The sequence below is a fragment of the Euphorbia lathyris genome, chromosome 7, assembly GCF_963576675.1.
Source record: "Euphorbia lathyris chromosome 7, ddEupLath1.1, whole genome shotgun sequence".
NCBI lineage: Eukaryota > Viridiplantae > Streptophyta > Magnoliopsida > Malpighiales > Euphorbiaceae > Euphorbia > Euphorbia lathyris.
In genome coordinates this window covers 30617997-30635315 of record NC_088916.1, presented here as the reverse complement: position 1 = coordinate 30635315, position 17319 = coordinate 30617997, and the positions used below count along the sequence as shown (strand labels likewise).

General features: G+C 35.3%; 1 protein-coding gene and 1 non-coding gene across 4 annotated transcripts; both read left to right on the top strand.

Annotated features, from left to right (window-relative positions):
* Positions 1-9565: 9565 nt before the first annotated feature.
* Positions 9566-9672, top strand: LOC136201587 (small nucleolar RNA R71). Its single transcript, XR_010673935.1, has one exon. It is a non-coding gene; the product is annotated as a small nucleolar RNA R71 (small nucleolar RNA).
* Positions 9673-12775: 3103 nt separating this feature from the next.
* LOC136235638 (uncharacterized) lies at positions 12776-16446 on the top strand. 3 transcript variants are annotated; one of them, XM_066025457.1, is made up of 3 exons: positions 12777-14723; positions 15240-15496; positions 15589-16444. In XM_066025457.1, the coding sequence occupies exon 1, from the start codon at positions 13329-13331 to the stop codon at positions 14652-14654; it is 1326 nt and encodes a 441-aa protein (XP_065881529.1). In that variant the 5' UTR covers positions 12777-13328; the 3' UTR covers positions 14655-14723; positions 15240-15496; positions 15589-16444. The 3 variants fall into 3 exon arrangements, with proteins under 3 accessions (XP_065881530.1, XP_065881529.1, XP_065881531.1); XM_066025459.1 differs by having other exon boundaries at positions 12782-12940; positions 13060-14723; positions 15240-16444; XM_066025458.1 differs by having other exon boundaries at positions 12776-14723; positions 15243-16446.
* Positions 16447-17319: the final 873 nt, after the last annotated feature.

The window sequence follows — 17319 nt, the reverse complement described above, 5'->3', positions numbered from 1 at the left end:
ATCGTAACCTTATACGTATTTTTATTGTTTTGTGTTCGCTTAAGAGGTGCCGACCATGCCATGGGTGGACGCAATCGTTACTTTAAACTTAAACACGCTTTATTATTTTTTTTGTTTTTAAACGTTCATTCCATACCTCGATTGTGATAAGAGTGGTCGCAACCGTGGCCAAAAGTAAACGGTACTTAATTTTCTTCCCTTTCATACCTCGATTGTGATAAGGTTGGTCTCAATCGTGGCCAAAAGTTAAGAATTCAACTAATTGATTAATTAATATGAAATATAAAATTGAAATTGTAACTTGGGAAAAAAGAAAGATAGCACATTCATCCTATATTGACTTAAAATTCAACATGTATTATGGCTAAAGTTTCCTTAAAAACTTCAATTGGTGTTAATGTAAGACGAAATCAAACCGAGCTAAAATTGTTAGTTCAATTTAATGCCTATAAACCTAATTGAAAATTTAAAATAAAATTTGTTGAATCATGAATTTCATGATATAAAATAGAGATTGAAATAAAGAATTTTTTACTTAAATACATTCACTCGAGACAATTTTTATACTTAAAATCGTATCGGAGATTTGTGAAAAAATTTGAAAAATATTACCCGTATAGAAATATTATTTCTATAGATAATGATAACCTAAAAATAATAATCATATTAACTTATGATTAATTTATAAACATATGAAAAATGTTAAGTTAATAAAAATAGTGTGAAAATAAAATGTGTTGCAATATATGTTGCATTTGCATAAAAATTATTCGTTGCATTTAGTATTTGTGCTAAAAACTAAAATGATATATGTATATCTCTTCCCACACTTAAATTGGACCATGTCCTCATTGGTGCAAAAATCGAGATATCATGAAAAATAAGCACGAAATAAAGCATACGAAATAAAGATAGAATATGTGCAAATAAAAATCATTCAACATAAAATTAAAAATTGTACCAAACATAGTAAAAAGAAATATTGTACCAAACTTTAACAAGATAAAAATAAAAATAAAGAAGACAACCTAAGCATGAGGCGAGGAATCCGGAGGTGTTGGTGAAGTCTCCACATTTCGGCAACGGAAGAAGGAAAGCATCCGATACCGAGTAGACCTATGCTCGCGCCTCAAAGTATTGAGGTTGTCATTCATCACCATGTTGTTTTCCACCAAATCATCAATTCTTAAATTCATTTGACGATTATTGGAATTGATTTGGTTCAAAATCCTCCGCAAATCCACCGGATCATCCTCTTGAGGTGCTTGGGGTTGTGGTTGAGCTTGTGGTGCATCCTCCTCGCCTTCCGCATCGCCTCCTTCTTCGGTACCTACAAATTGAGAACTTGAAGCTCCTCCACCCATAGTGCCACGAAGATGGGCAATACGGGAAGCATATGAAATAAAGACGGGAGGAACCGAAGTAAGCAACAAGTGAGACCGCTCAAGTGCCGAGATGTCCAAAATTGGAATATATCATTGGTAGGTGGTCATGTCATAATCGGCCAATTCACCCCGTGCTCCCAAAACAATAGCCGTGATAAAATTACAGAGAGGGACTTGATTTGTGTGAGCCCTCGAAGCACGGAACAAATTATCAAACAGCATATCAATGCTATCATCCCTCAAACCTTTAAACAAACTATCCAAAACAAACAAATCCCGAACTTGAATCTTCGAACTCTCAACACGACCAAAGAAGGAAAAACTCAAATATTTGTGAAAGAAGAACACACAATTGTCCTTAATCAACTTGCTTGAAGTGTTTTTGGAGTTAAAATAGTCTTGGTCCGAAAGGGTTTGCCAAATAGAATCATTATCAAAATCTTTAGGCTTATCATAAAAATCAGTAGTAGGGAAACCAAACATGTTTCCCATTGCTTCATAATCTATGGTGTAAGTCACACCATTGTTCCTAAAAGAAATTGATGTCTTCTTCTTGTTCATGGTCAAAGTGACCAAAAACTCCACCACGTATTCATAAATATGGGGAAAACGCATAGAAACGAACTCTTGCCAACCCAAAGCTTCAATAAAAGCATCAATTCTAGTGGAGAAGTTTAATGCTCTTACCGAATTGAAGTCAAGGAAGTGCATATCCACAAACTCTCGCTTGGAATTGGAAAAGTGAAGAAATCTAGCGGCTTCCTCCTCCGTTTCGATATCGAAATAGGCTCCGCAATGAATACGAAGGCGATTAGCTTTCGTAACCGGAGGTTTTTGACCCACACGCTTTTGTCTAGGCATGGTGATGGTGGTGGCTAGGGTTGTGTAAAGAAGAAGAAGAAGTGAAAAAGAGAGAAGAGCAAAGGATGAAGATGAATTGAAAGGTGTAAAATGAGGTAATGAATTGAGAAGAGAGAAGAGAGGGTAAAGAATAAATTGGGAAGAGTAAAAGTGATTTATGGGGAAGAGTTTAGAGTAGGGGATTGGGTAAAAAGTGAGGTGATGTGAGGTTTGTGTAAGGGGTAGGTTTATATAGGGTGAAATAGGTAGATGTAGAGGTAGAATAGGAATAGGAATAGGAATAGGCTTGAAATAGGGCAAAAAACGGAATTAATGTTGCCTGCAGGTCGCGTGTCGCGACCGAGAATGCGGATCCGCGGTCGCGGCACGCGAATTTCAGAGAAAAATTTGCTCTGAATTCGGCCTTTTGCTGAACTTACCGAGAATTTTAAATTCTCGGTAGAGAATTGGTCAAAAATGGCTTTTTAGGTGCCTTTTGACTTGGTTTGTGCAATTTTGTTGGTAATTTGTGTCCTGAACTTAATATAAACTGTACCTGCACTTAAAAACTAAAATAAATGGCATTAATTGCAAGGAAAACCAAAGGTTTAGCCTTAGTAATTTGAATTAAAGGGAAATAAATGGTATATGAAGAATTAATGAAACTTTAATGCTCATTTATGCATACAAGTTAAAAGAATCATATTAAGTGCATATTAAGTTCATATTAATACATATTAAAGATATGAATTTAATCAATTGAATGAATTTGAATGAAAACTTAATGTATTGAATCCAATGAATTAAGTTTTTGAAGTGGGATTATGTGTTGAATAAGAAATCGTATTAGATTAATCTAAACATTTTATTATCGTCATTTAACCAATATATTTAACTATTAGAAAATAAATGAACTAAGATGAATAGAAAAGTTAATTTATTAATAGAACACATATGTACAAAAAAATATATAAAAAGAAAACAATTCAATTACAACAAAATAAGAAAAATATGTACAAAATAAAATTGAAAAACCTAAACTATTCTATATATTCATCCCTATTAAGCGGGATTTCTGTGGCCCTATAGTGGTCAATTTTTAACTGCACGAAAGCTTGACGTTCCGGTGCAGAAAGAAAATACGGGCCTACACGAAAGACACATTTTACGATTCCTTCGAACTCTAAAAACTCATAATCTATCGTCGGAAAGAATTCGTCATCACTCCAAGGAACATCAATGGTACCCTTGGTACCGAGAATTATTCCACAGATTATATTGCCGAACCCAATCTTTTTATCCTTGGATCGAGAAGCGGCGACAAGACCCTCCATCAGAATTTTTGAAGAATCCACTGTATTTCCCTGGAATATATCTCCAAGAACATATAAATCGGTGTCACGGACCACACTACTAAATGTGCGACCGAACAAACTGTGGCACAAGAATTTGTGTAAATACAACATGGAGTTGGAGTGAAAGGAATGATCGTAGGCGAGTCTAGGATTGAAACGCCAAAAACCAGTAAGCATTCTCCAAACGTCCGTGGATGTCATGTCTTTGCCAGGATGACGTTTGATTGTATCCCTTGGGGGAAAACCAAACCAGGCCTGCAACTCTGGATAGCCAAAAAGTAAAGATTTCGCCATCTCGACGAAAACTAAGATGGACCCGTCATTTGTTAATGAAACGAACGGTACAGAAAAATTCCAGAATCCAATCGCCAATGATTGGAAATCGCATTTTGGCGAATTTTGTCCACCCTAAGCGTTCCAAATAGCGACTCAAGTCATCGCTTATTCCAAGTTGATCATTCAAGAAGTCATCCATATATAACATTCCAACAAAGAATGTATAACGGAGCCTCCAGTAGCGCATTCTTTCATCGTGATTGAAGATAGGAAATGACGCACCATATCGTTTGGACAAGTCTGGACGTTTGTTGCTTGAAGCAGCATTTTTCTTTGAGGTTTTGTGTTTAGTAGGCATGGTAAAGAACTTAAGAAACAAGGTGTCTGTAACTTAGGGAAAAATGGTTGTTTGAAGAAAATCAGAGAATTGATCTGACAAAGATGAAAAGAATGTAACAGAACCATGATCCTCAAGGACTTATTTATAAGATTTTAGGATAAAATGAGGTGTTGGTTTGATGCTAAAAGGCATAAAATTATACCTTTCTGAATTGAAGAAACTTAATTTTTCGTTTATGAAAGGTTTTGTCTACATGTTGAAGATGATTCAGGTCTGATGGTGCAGAAATAACGCGTGTCGCGACCGAGAATTCCAAATTCGCGGTCGCGACACGCTGATTTCCTTGCGGAAATCAGGCGTCGAAACCCATTTTCCGATTCTCGATCGAGAATTAAATATTCTCGGTAAGTTCAGAAAAAACCTAACCTGTTTGGACAATTTTGAAAAGGAGAATTCTCGACCGAGAATTCCAAATTCTCGGCAGAGAATCGCCTGAAACTTCAATTTCGAACTAATTACCTAAAATCAAATCTAAAATCATGAAATAAACATATTTTATGCATCTAAATCATAACATAAAGTCATCTAATCATAAAAATGGCATGTGTAAAAATAAAATAAAAAAATAAAATATTAATAATTAATTAATTAAGAATGAAAAATGGAAATGAACAAAAATTTAAAAGAAAATAAAACAAAAGAAACTGTGTTAGAAAAGCTAAACAAATTATACTTCAGATAATCTTGTTACGAACTCAATTCCTATACTCGAAATATTTTCGTAATAAATTTTGCATCGATTACCATTAACTTTGAAACGAACTCCGTTAGGTCCTTCAAGTTCTAAAGAACCATAATCGAATGTTTTGACGACTAAATATGGTCCTATCCATCTGGACTTAAGTTTTCCTGGAAATAAACGAAGTCGTGAATTAAATAACAGCACCTTATCCCCAACATTAAAGTGTTTGACTTTAATCTTGGCATCGTGCCATTTTTTCACTTTTTCTTTATATATCTTCGCATTTTCGTAAGATAGATGACGTAACTCATCTAACTCATTTAAGTCGAGCAAATGTTTCTTACCTGCTTGTCGTAAATCAAAGTTAAGTTCCCTAATAGCCCAATAGGCTTTGTGTTCTAATTCGACTGGTAAATGACATGCCTTCCCATACACTAAGCGGTATGGAGTCATTCCTATTGGTGTTTTAAATGCAGTACGGTATGCCCATAACACATTGTTTAGTTTATAAGACCAATCTTTTCTTGAAGATGAAACTGTTTTCTCTAGAATCCATTTGAGTTCTCTATTTGATATCTCCGCCTGACCGTTTGATTGAGGATGGTATGGCGTTGACACGCGGTGGCGTACTCCATATTTTTTCATAAGCATATCAAAACTTCGGTTTATAAAATGGGTACCGCCATCACTAACGGTGACTCTTGAACAACCAAATCTACAAAATATATCGTCAAGAAAACTAACAACTACTTTAGAATCGTTTGCCAGGGTTGCAATTGCTTCAACCCACTTTGAAACATAATCAACGACGACTAATATGTAAGTTTTACCATTAGAAGGAGGAAAAGGTCCCATGAAATCTATTCCCCACATGTCGAAGACTTCAACTTCTAACATGGTTGTGAGGGGCATCTCATCTTTTCTTCCTAAATTTCTTGTTCTTTGGCACTTATCACAACGAGTAATAAATGAACGGACGTCTTTAAACATCGTAGGCCAAAAGAAACCACATTCAAATATTCTAGCTACTTGTCTTACTAACTCCATTATGTCCTCCATATGAGCTAGAATGACATTCAGACATTATAGACTCATACTCATTTTCACTAACGCATCTCCTAATTATCCCGTCACCACAAGTTCTAAACAAAAAAGGATCTTCCCAAAAATACTTTTTAATGTCAAAGAAGAATTTCTTCTTTTGTTGGAAAGTTAATCCTTCCGGAGCAATGTTGGCTGCAAGATAATTTGCAATGTCTGCATACCATGGTGACATGACACTTTTTATTTGATAGAGATGTTCATCAGGGAAATCATCTCGTATACCGTTAGTTTCACCTATAGGACCGTTTTCATCTTCGAGCCTTGATAGATGATCGGTGACAAGGTTTTCGACTCCCTTTTTGTCTTTAATTTCTATATCAAATTCTTATAATAATAAAACCCATCTAATTAGACGTGGTTTTGCATCTTTTTTAGCAAATAAATACCTTAAAGCTGCATGATCAGTATAAATAATAACTTTCGAACCTAACAAGTACGACCTAAACTTATCACATGCAAAAACTACAGCTAACATTTCTTTCTCTGTTGTGGTGTAGTTTAATTGTGCACCAGAAAGTGTGTGACTTGCATAATAAATGACATGAAGTTTCTTATCCTTCCTTTGACCTAAAACACATCCGACGGCTAAGTCACTTGCATCACATATAATTTCAAAAGGTAAATCCCAATCGGGTTTAGCAATAATAGGTGCACTGACTAAAGCTGTTTTCAATGTTTCGAAAGCTTTAACGCAATCTTCATTAAAATCAAAAGTTGAATCTTTCATGAGTAAATTAGTAAGTGGTTTGGAAATTACAGAGAAATTCTTAATAAATCTTCTGTAAAAACCGGCATGTCCTAAAAATGACCTTACTCCCTTAATAGTAGTTGGAGGGGTAATTTTTCTATTACTGAAGTTTTTGCTCTATCCACTTCTAATCCTTTTTCAGATATTTTGTGACCTAAAACAATTCCCTCGTCAACCATGAAATGACATTTTTCCCAGTTTAATACTAAATTTGTTTCTTCACACCTAGACAAAACTTTATCCAAGTTTTGTAGGCATGAGTCGAAAGAATCTCCATAAACTGAAAAATCATCCATAAAAACTTCCATGATATCTTCAATGAAATCATTAAAAATCGCAGTCATACAACGTTGAAATGTTGCAGGTGCGTTACATAGACCAAAGGGCATTCTCCTATATGCAAATGTTCCGTAAGGATATGTGAAGGTTGTTTTATCTTGGTCATCCGGGTAAATATATATTTGAAAGAATCCGGAGTAACCGTCTAGAAAACAGTAGAAAGCATGACCAACTATTCTTTCGATCATTTGATTAATGAAAGGTAGAGGAAAATGATCTTTCCTAGTTGCTTTATTAAGGTTCCTATAGTCTATACAAACCCTCCAACCAGTGGTGGTTCGTGTAGGTATTAATTCACCTTCGTCATTCCTTACAACTGTTATGCCTCCATTTTTAGGTACACAATGGATTGGACTAACCCATTCACTATCCGAAATAGGATAAATGATTCCATTGTCTAGAAGTTTAGTAATCTTATTTTTGACTACTTCTTTCATATTCGGATTTAGGCGTCTTTGCCTATCCGCTTTAGGTGGCTTATCTTCTTCTAAGTGAATTCTGTGCATTACAATGCTCGGATTAATACCTTTTAAGTCTGAAATTTGCCAACCCATACTTCCTATCCTATTTCTAACAACTTCTTTCAATTTCTCTTCTTGAACTTGTGTTAATTTGTTAGAGATAATTATAGGTAGAGAATCGCCTTCGCCTAAGAAAGCGTACCTCAAATGACTTGGTAATTCTTTAAATTCTAATTTAGGTGGAACTATAATTGAAGGCGGAACTGGTCCATCTTCACGAATCAAAGGCTCTGGGTCCTTATCTTCTAGTTCCTCACTCATTATAGGTTCTATTATTTCTTCTTTTTGAACAATGTCATTTACACATTCTTCAATTAAATCAAGTTTCATACAAGCGAAATCCTCCATAGGATATTTCATCGCTTGGTCCATATCAAACTCAACCTTATCGTCTCCTATTCGTAAAACTACTTTCCCTTCCGACACATCAACTAGAGCACGTCCCGTGTTCATGAACGGTCTACCAAAGATTAGCGGACAATTAACGTCATATGAAAAATCTAATATAACGAAATCGGTAGGAAAAATAAATTTGTCAACTTTAACTAAAACATCCTCAATTATACCATATGGTCTTTTAGTGGTTTGATCCGCTAATTGCAAAACCATATTGGTACGTTTGATATCTTCTTCTAAGCCTAACTTATTAAAAATAGATAATGGCATCAAGTTTATGCTTGCTCCTAAATCACAAAGACAACTTAGGAATTCAATATCTCATAATTTACACGGAATGGTAAAACATCCGAGATCTTTGAGTTTGTTGGGCAAATTACTTGACACAATTGAACTGCAATCTTCAGTTAGTGAAATGGATGAAATTCCTTCCCAACTGATTTTCTTTGAAATTAAATCTTTGAGGAATTTACCATAATTGGGAATTTGCGTAATCGCATCCATAAACGTCAAATTAATATGCAAATTTTTAAGTTTGTCTAAAAATGTTAAAAGTTGTTTGTCATAGTCCTTATTGCGGACTTTGTGTGGAAAAGGTGGTTTAGGTACAAAAGTTTTTGTACTAGAGTCAAGTTGTGCATCTTTTTGGTTTAATGTATCTTCTTTGGACTTTGGTAAATCAGTTCCTGGCAAAGTTGAATTTCCGGGCATTTCCGGACCTAAGTAATTTTTCCCTGAATGAAGAGTGATAGCCTTTACATGCTCTTTCGGATTTTCTTCCGTATGGCTTGGAAGACTTCCCTCTTTGCGGGATGGAATTGATTTAGCGAGTTGTCCAATTTGAACCTCCAAATTATGGATGCTAGATGATTGGTTTTTAATAAGCTGATCGAATTTATTCTCGATCCGTTTAAAACCATCGTCGTGATTACTTATTTTTCCGCTCATAGCATCAATAAATTTGTCAATTTTAGAAGATAAAGTGCTAATCGCATCTCTTGATTGATTTTGATAATTAGTCATACGATTTTGATTAGCATTAGCATTATTATTATTATCTCTCTAGTTAAAGTTAGGATGATTTCTCCATCCAGGATTATATGTATTGGAGTAAGGGTTATTAGGTTGGTTTTGCCCTTAGACAAAATTTACCTGTTCAATTTCACTCATACCTTCATAATCCACATCCGTTTGGATTGGCTTACCATTAGGATCACACGGTGCCATAAACCTATCAATTTTGTGCGATAAGGTAGAAAATTGGGCTTGCAACATCACAACTGGATCAAGATTCACTTTACCTTTAACTGATGACGTAGTTGAGGATGATGGTTTCGCTATTGGTACGTGTCCACGTTCCGCGGGCCACATACTGCTGTTGATTGCCATTTCCTCCAGAAGTTCTTTTGCTTGGGCCGATGTTTTCTTCATGAATAACCCTCCAGACATAGCATCCAATGAACCTCTAGTTGTAGGATTTAGTCCATTATAAAATGTTTGCATTAAAAGTTCAGCGGGAAATTGGTGGTGTGGGCATAAACGTTGAAGTTCTTTAAAACGTTCCCAAGCCTCATAAAGAGTTTCATTATCATTTTGAGAAAAAGATGTTAACTCTTTAATGACTCTTGCGGTTTTTGCTAAAGGAAAATTTTTTGATAAAAATGCTTGGGCTAATTGCTCCCAAGTCTCAAATGTAGCGGCTGGCATAGAAGTTAACCACTCTTTGGCTCGATCCTTCAAAGTAAAAGGAAAAAGGCGAAGATTGATTGCTTTCGCAGTCACATTCGGTATTTTAAAAGTGTCACAAATTTCTAAGAAATTTGTCAAATGGGTGTTAGGATTTTCGTTAGGTAACCCGTAAAATGTTACGTTATTTTGTAACATATTAAGCAATGCTGGCTTAATCTCAAATTGATTTGCATTTATTTGGGGTCTAACTATACTATTTGTTACACCGGCCACTCCTGGCCTAGCGTAATCCATAAGCGTAGCCATAACTTCTGGCTCAGTAATTCTAGTTTTTATTGGAGTTTTGTTTTTGTTTTTCTTTTCTTTCTTGTTCTTTTTAAGAGTTCTTTCAATTTCTGGGTCAATAGGATCTGGTGACGTGCCTGAACTTCGAGAACTGCGCATGAACCTGAAATTTCGCACGAACCGAAACTACCTTCAAAACAGAATTTGAAAAATAAATATGTTAGTAATTTGAAATAAATAAAATATAAAAGTTTGAATAAGTATAAATAAACCTAGATTCGAAATAAAATATGAAAAATCTAAATTTTTGTCAAAAATTTTGGCGTTCCCCGGCAACGGCGCCAAAAACTTGTTGAGCGATTTCCGCAAGTGCACGGTATACACTTGTAGTAATAAAAGATATCGATCCCACAGGGAACGTTTTTTAACAAAAACTTATTTTGAATTGGTTAAATATACTTTTAAGATTTATAATAAGGAAAATCGTTAAATTGGATTTGGTTTTGAAATTGCTAGAATGAGAATTAGATTAGAGTATGAAGATGTTTAGAAAATACTTCTGATTTAGGAGTGAATTTGCAAGACAGGAACGTTTAGTACTTTTTAGAAAAGTAAACAAATGTATTCGTTTGCATTAAGCAAAGAAAACAACTTTAAACTTTGTATAAATTATAACGATGAAATAAATGACGAAACCTCTAATTTTTAGGCTTTGAACTGTAGTCAATCCTCCTACGGTCGGGTTAGATCGCTACCTTAACCAAATTAAAACTCTACCGAGATAATAATTTGTCTAAGTGTTCAACAAAGTTTCCTTGTAAAGATTTTGAATTAAACTACGTTTTAATGAAAACACCAGCAATCCACTTCGGATCCTTTACCAAAGTGCTGCATAAAAATCTATCGAATAGAATGGACTTTATTAGATGAAATATAAATTGATACAAGTTTACAGAGAACAAGGAGCATGAAAACATTCGACGGCGTGCAAGTGAACGGGTTGTCAATCCTTTCCTTGGGTTTCGTTAGAGTTTGTCAGGCTCAGGGGCGGATTCTCTACTCAATCTTCTCGTTGAATCTTCGGAATAGAGACTGGTCTATCTACTACCAAAATGTAAACTAAATATGAACAATGTCTAAACGCTACTGTGTTTGTTATTATTGAATAAACAATATGTGTACATCATATTGCTTTTTACAGAAATGAAATCTAAATTCTGAATCACTTGACTCGAAATTTCTGCATAAGTTCTATACTAATCTCTTTCTTCTATATCTTTTCAACTCTCCATCAACTCTTTATTTATAGATGTTGAAGAGTCGTGGTTGAAGTGTCGTGTCCGTTGTGAAGGATCGTATCCGTTGTGAAAGGACGTCTTTATCCACCCGAACGAACGCGTTTCTTGGAATTTAACATGTGTTCATTGTACTTGGCAGAATTTCTGCACTTACCGAGAATGAGGGAGCATTTATTTGGTCTTCGGACGAAGGGAAGGAGCTGCTGAAGAACGCGTGTCGCGACCGAGAATTGTGGATTCTCGGTCGCGGCTTTCATAAAATTCTCTGCCGAGAATTGGTTTCCTCAACCGAGAATTTGACATTTCTTCTGTTTCTGACCTCGTCTTTGTCCTCGTTTAGGTGTAATTGATCTTCGTCGTTTTTGACTCATTTTGTAGAGTTTTTATTCTGTTTTTAAGCTCTTTTCGTTCCTATTTGGATTTTACCAAATATTTACGTACATTGCAAGAAAGAAACATATTCGAGAGTAAAAGCATTCTAAACAGGTATAAATAGCATAAATTCGTAGCAATATTGATGTAATTACTAATGATATTTTAGGTATATTTTGGGCTTAACAGATGATTTTTCTTGGAAACCACGAAAATCCCTATTAAACTTAGAAGACTAGACTAGACTTATGGGAGGACTTCTAATGACAAAAGTGTAAAATCCGCTCTATAGAGACGCAACTCTTTCTGATTAGAGTATCCAAGTCCTATTACTCTATTAAATGTCGTCTTTGACAAACACATTTATGCGTGAAAACATATATCTTTAAAGATTTTTTTATTAAGTAAACTAGAACCACATTATTCCTATTCAAAATAGGATGCTACACTCATATATAGAAGGTATCACCTCTCAAAAATTACACTTTTGCTTCTCATGCAAAATTACTCTTATATTTACTATTCTTCTTTCTTATATTAGAACTGATTTGAATGCTAGAGAGCCTTTTACCATGACCCGACCAATCTCTTTCTTTATTTTACAAGAAGGAATTCTTAACCGGATCTTCCACGAAGTCATCCAAAATTTTGAGAGAAATTTTATACTTGTATTATCAATAGAGTTCAACTCTTTGTTCTTAAAAAAAATAATATTGATATTAAATATTTGTATTTTTTTTAAAAGGAAACATAATCCGCATAAAATAAGAACTCAAGTTGTCATTTGTGACCCACTTGACAGTTTAATAACATGCCAAATGCATGAACTTGTGCAAGGACATGTCTGTGTTTTTTATTTTATTATTATCAAGTATCTATCTACAGAGAAATTATACATGTCCTGATTCCCAAGTATAATATTACAAAAATACAAAAGAAGGAGAAAAGGTTTCACCTTTGGGCAGGGCCCAACCCTTTTGAAAAGAAATGTCCTACAAATTCAAAGTTTTTTGTTGGTATTATCCCTTATATAGCAATCTGTTGGAGATGTGATGTATGGAATCAGAATAAATAATGTCCCTTTGGACCCACCAGATCTTCCCTCATACATTGAACCTGATGAACCCATTTCATCATTTCAATCATTCACCATTTCATTCTATAATACCCATTTCACTACTCTCTCACTTGATTGCTCATGTTTTTCGTCCTAGATTCTCGCCTTAAAGTCGGCTTTCAAGGCCATATGGGTATGTATTAGCTACTTTTCTCTACTTCTCTGCCTTATGATTTTGTGGATTCACTTTTCTTGAATTTAATTTGATGTTTTGGCTTTCTGCTTCTTCGAATTGGGTTTACGAAAGTTCAGTTCTTTCTTAGATTCAGCCTAATGTTGAGCTCGTAATTAAAGGGTTTCTATTTGTTGGCCTTATGAATTGAATTTGCGTATGTTCGAGGAGTTTGATCGCTAGAGAGATTTAGTTAAGCTGCTTCTAAAAAGGAAAAAAAATAAGAATAGGGGTATGCTTGATTTTGGCTTAATTTGGAATTAATGATTGTCATCTACAGACCTGATTAAGGATTTAAGGTAAATATGTTCAAGGTTCAGATCTAATTGATCCTGAAACAAACAATAAAATGGAAGGTAATTTGTCAGGAGGTATGGCTCCTTTTGTGGGCCTTGATTTGCAGGGATCAAACAGAGTTCACCATCAACCACAATACCCACATGCTATCCACCAACAGCAACACCCAATTCATCGCCAAAGCTCTTCCGTTCATCCCTCGATACGGGACGGTTTCCCCCTTACCATGGCTACTATGAACAGCTCTGATCAATCTATTTCCTTGACTAATTACAACAAGGGAGATAAGGGAAAGAACTCTGCAAGTGATGAGGATGAGCCAAGCTATACAGAAGATGGTCTTGATGGTCATAATGAAGCTAGTAGAGGTAAAAAGGGGTCTACTTGGCAGCGTGTTAAGTGGACTGATAAGATGGTGAAGCTTTTGATAACTGCTGTTTCATACATAGGTGAGGATATGTCTTCTGATTGCGATGGTGGGATGAGAAGGAAATTCGCGGTTTTACAGAAAAAGGGAAAGTGGAAGTTAGTTTCGAAGGTCATGGCCGAAAGGGGATTTCATGTTTCGCCTCAGCAATGTGAAGATAAGTTCAATGACCTTAATAAACGATATAAGAGGCTCAATGATATGCTTGGTAGGGGCACTTCCTGCCAAGTTGTGGAGAACCCTGCCCTTTTAGATGTCATAGATTATCTATCGGAGAAGGACAAGGACGATGTTAGGAAGATATTAAGCTCCAAACATCTTTTTTATGAAGAGATGTGTTCATACCATAATGGTAATAGATTGCATTTGCCTCATGATCCATCGCTGCAACGCTCCTTACAGTTGGCTCTTAGAAGCAAGGATGACCTTGATAATGATGACATGAGAAAACACCAACCTGAGGATCTTGATGAAGATGATCAAGAAGGGGAAACTGATGATCATGATGAGTTTGAGGAAAACCAGTCTTTCCGCGGAGATAATAGAGGATTGTATGGGACCTTAGGGAGCACTATGAAAAGGTTCAGACATGGTCAGGGCCACCCAGATGCTTGTTTTGGGAATTCGTCTCAGGATGGTAACAAATGTTCGTATAATCATCTGCCGATTTCTCAAGTTGATATGAATCAGATGTCATCTGAGAGTACAAGAGCTGCTTGGTCACAGAAGCAATGGATGGAATCTCGCACACTTCAGTTAGAAGAGCAAAAGCTACAAATTCAACTTGAGATGCTAGAATTGGAAAAACAGCGATTCAAGTGGCAAAGATTTAGCAGGAAAAGAGATCAAGAACTGGAAAAGTTGAGGATGGAGAATGAGAGGATGAAGCTTGAAAATGAACGAATGGCAATGGAGTTGAAACGGAAGGAAATGGGTGTTGATTTTACTTAATTGCTTGGTCTGGCAGATATTTTTTCATCAAAACAGCGATTTTTGCATGGATTCGTCCTCCTTTTTTTGGTAAGATGCTGTTGACTGTAACTGCAGTATCTTTACAGAGGCAGAATCTTGTTGCAAATATTATACTGCTTGCATATATTGCGTAAACTTAGATAGTCAACACCATTGTCTAGTAATATTGTTTGGTTCTAGAGAATTGGTACTCTTTTATTTTTACAGATATTGCGTCCAGAGTTTGCCTTAATGTATGTCATGTAATTTTCAATAACGGTCTTGTATGCTGGTTTTGCAGTTGAAGTTTGATCTATATTTTATGATTGTAAATGTTGACTTGTTCTAAATTAGAACATGGGTTAGGAATTTGACAAAGCATTCTTCAAAAACCTTACAACTGAACATAAGTTATGAGGTAACCTAGAAAATTGCGAGAGTCATATGTGATAGCTTCTTTCAGGTGATAAGTTGTGTTGTAATGTTTATGTAGGTAGGCTAGATGTGGTTTTATGCATGATACATTCGTTGTGTGTTTGACATTACAATGGCTATGTTAATGGAGTTCCTTTCCTTGTGTGACAGAAGGTTATATGGGTATATTCTGTAGACGTTTTATGAAGAACACTTGTATTCTACCTCTCTTTTGAGCATGTATTGCTGCTCTATACAAGTGTGCGAGAGAATGAATGATGTCATTGTAGTTATGATGGGAATAAACCAGAGTCATGTGTTGGAGATTTATGATTTCTTGAAGAGTTGGCAGATGATTTGTATGATGGTCTTACACAGGAGTGAATGCAAAACACTTGCAGGGTTTGAGGTTGTAGAGTGTTGTTGAGGTGAGAAATTAGATCATTTGTATGATGTTACTGCATTGCATTCTCATCTTAAATTAAAGCTGCTGTTTGTGCATTGGATATGTGTTGGCAAGGATATCCTTGGGAGTCTTGGCATGATAAATTAGCAGAATGAGAGGGAAACAAACAGCAGTTTGTCCTGCGGAGTCCAGAATTGCAGTGATGGGTTTGGTTTTTCAGTAGAGGGAGGAGAGGAAGAGTTGATGGAGATGGTGCCCTATAAGGATGGCTTGAACCCTTTTCGGGTTCTGTTCTAGAGTCGACAAGCCCGTAAGACGATGTCCAGATTTGCATTTTCCTGGAGAGGAGAGGTAGGTTGTAATGGTATTTGGAATGTTTATGAAGGTGAAAGGCTTGGTTGGGTCATCACTATTTGCGAAAGACGTAGTAGTATTTGCGTAGGAGATGTTTTGAAGTGGGAAAGAAGATCAAATTGATGCAAATAAGGAAAATGAAGAAGCTTATTTCATTAATTATAAACACAGAAATACAACTCTAGAGTATGCAGGCGAGTATATATAGAAATACAACTCTAGAGTATGCGGACATCCTAACAAAAATATATTAAAGCTAGTATTTAAGAGGTAAATACAAGATAAATAATTTAAAACACATAAATTAATACTTATCATTATGAGGTGAGAAGTTGTGTGTCCGACGATGCGGATTAGTATATTTCCATATAAAAATGACAAAATTAAAGTTTTACCACTCAATTTTGCCATATTTCTTTCTTTATTTTTTTTGTTTGTCAAATATGAAATTTAGCTATCAGCAGGCTCCAAGCTCGCTTTTTACGGATTGAGTCTAGACATCTATATTTAACAGTCGATCCAGCCCAGACACATATAAACTCGGACATAAAGTGAGTTGAGCTTAAAATTTAACTCAAAACCCATATATAACTGGGCCGGCCCGAAACTTATGTACACAATTTTAATAATCTATACACCAATTGATTTCCTTCTTCAAATTAATTGATTCCCTTCCCTTCATATACTCAAATGCTAATGTGTGGATATACTTATTTTTCAGTGATAGCTTGGTTGAAGCTGTAGATATATATGAAAGGTGAATTAAGAATAGTTATTATAGTGTTTAATTTGACATAAACCACATCAGTAGCCAGTTAAAAATCACTCAACATGATATATATATATATATATATTGAAAGAATGAGATTTTTCACTTAAAAAAATCTATCTTTTAACTATTATTTTTGTATTAATTTTATTTTTAGAAAAAAATTTGGTGGCTGAACTAGGTTTGGAATTTATATTTTTTTTGGGCTCAGCCCGGCCTGAGCTCGAACTTTAAAAGATGCAGGCTGGGTTGGACTCAGATAGAGAATTCAAGAGCCCAGAGCTCGGCCCAACCATGATACAACTGTACAAGTGGAAGGGAACCAGATGAGAATGCAGCCATTCGTCATGAGTCTGAATTTGAGGCATTTGATAAGGTGGCATAAATTGAATCTTAAATGTAATTTGAAAGTTGAAGGATCTCAAGATTCAGATTTATTGCTTTTCAATTAGAATATTTGTGTATTTAAGCAAGTGTTTTGATTCAATAAAAACATACTTTATAGTCCATTTTCTTATCTTCCTTAAGTTCTTAAATTTGACACCACCAAATTGGCATTAGAGCTGATTTTTTTAATGGACTTGTGAGTAATTTGTGATTGTTATTTGAGTGAAACCTAAAATGCAACCTATTACATGAAAAACCACCTAAACACATAGAAACAGAAAGTTATTTTTCCTCTATTTCTCCACTGACTATCAAGATGCAAACTCATATGGAAG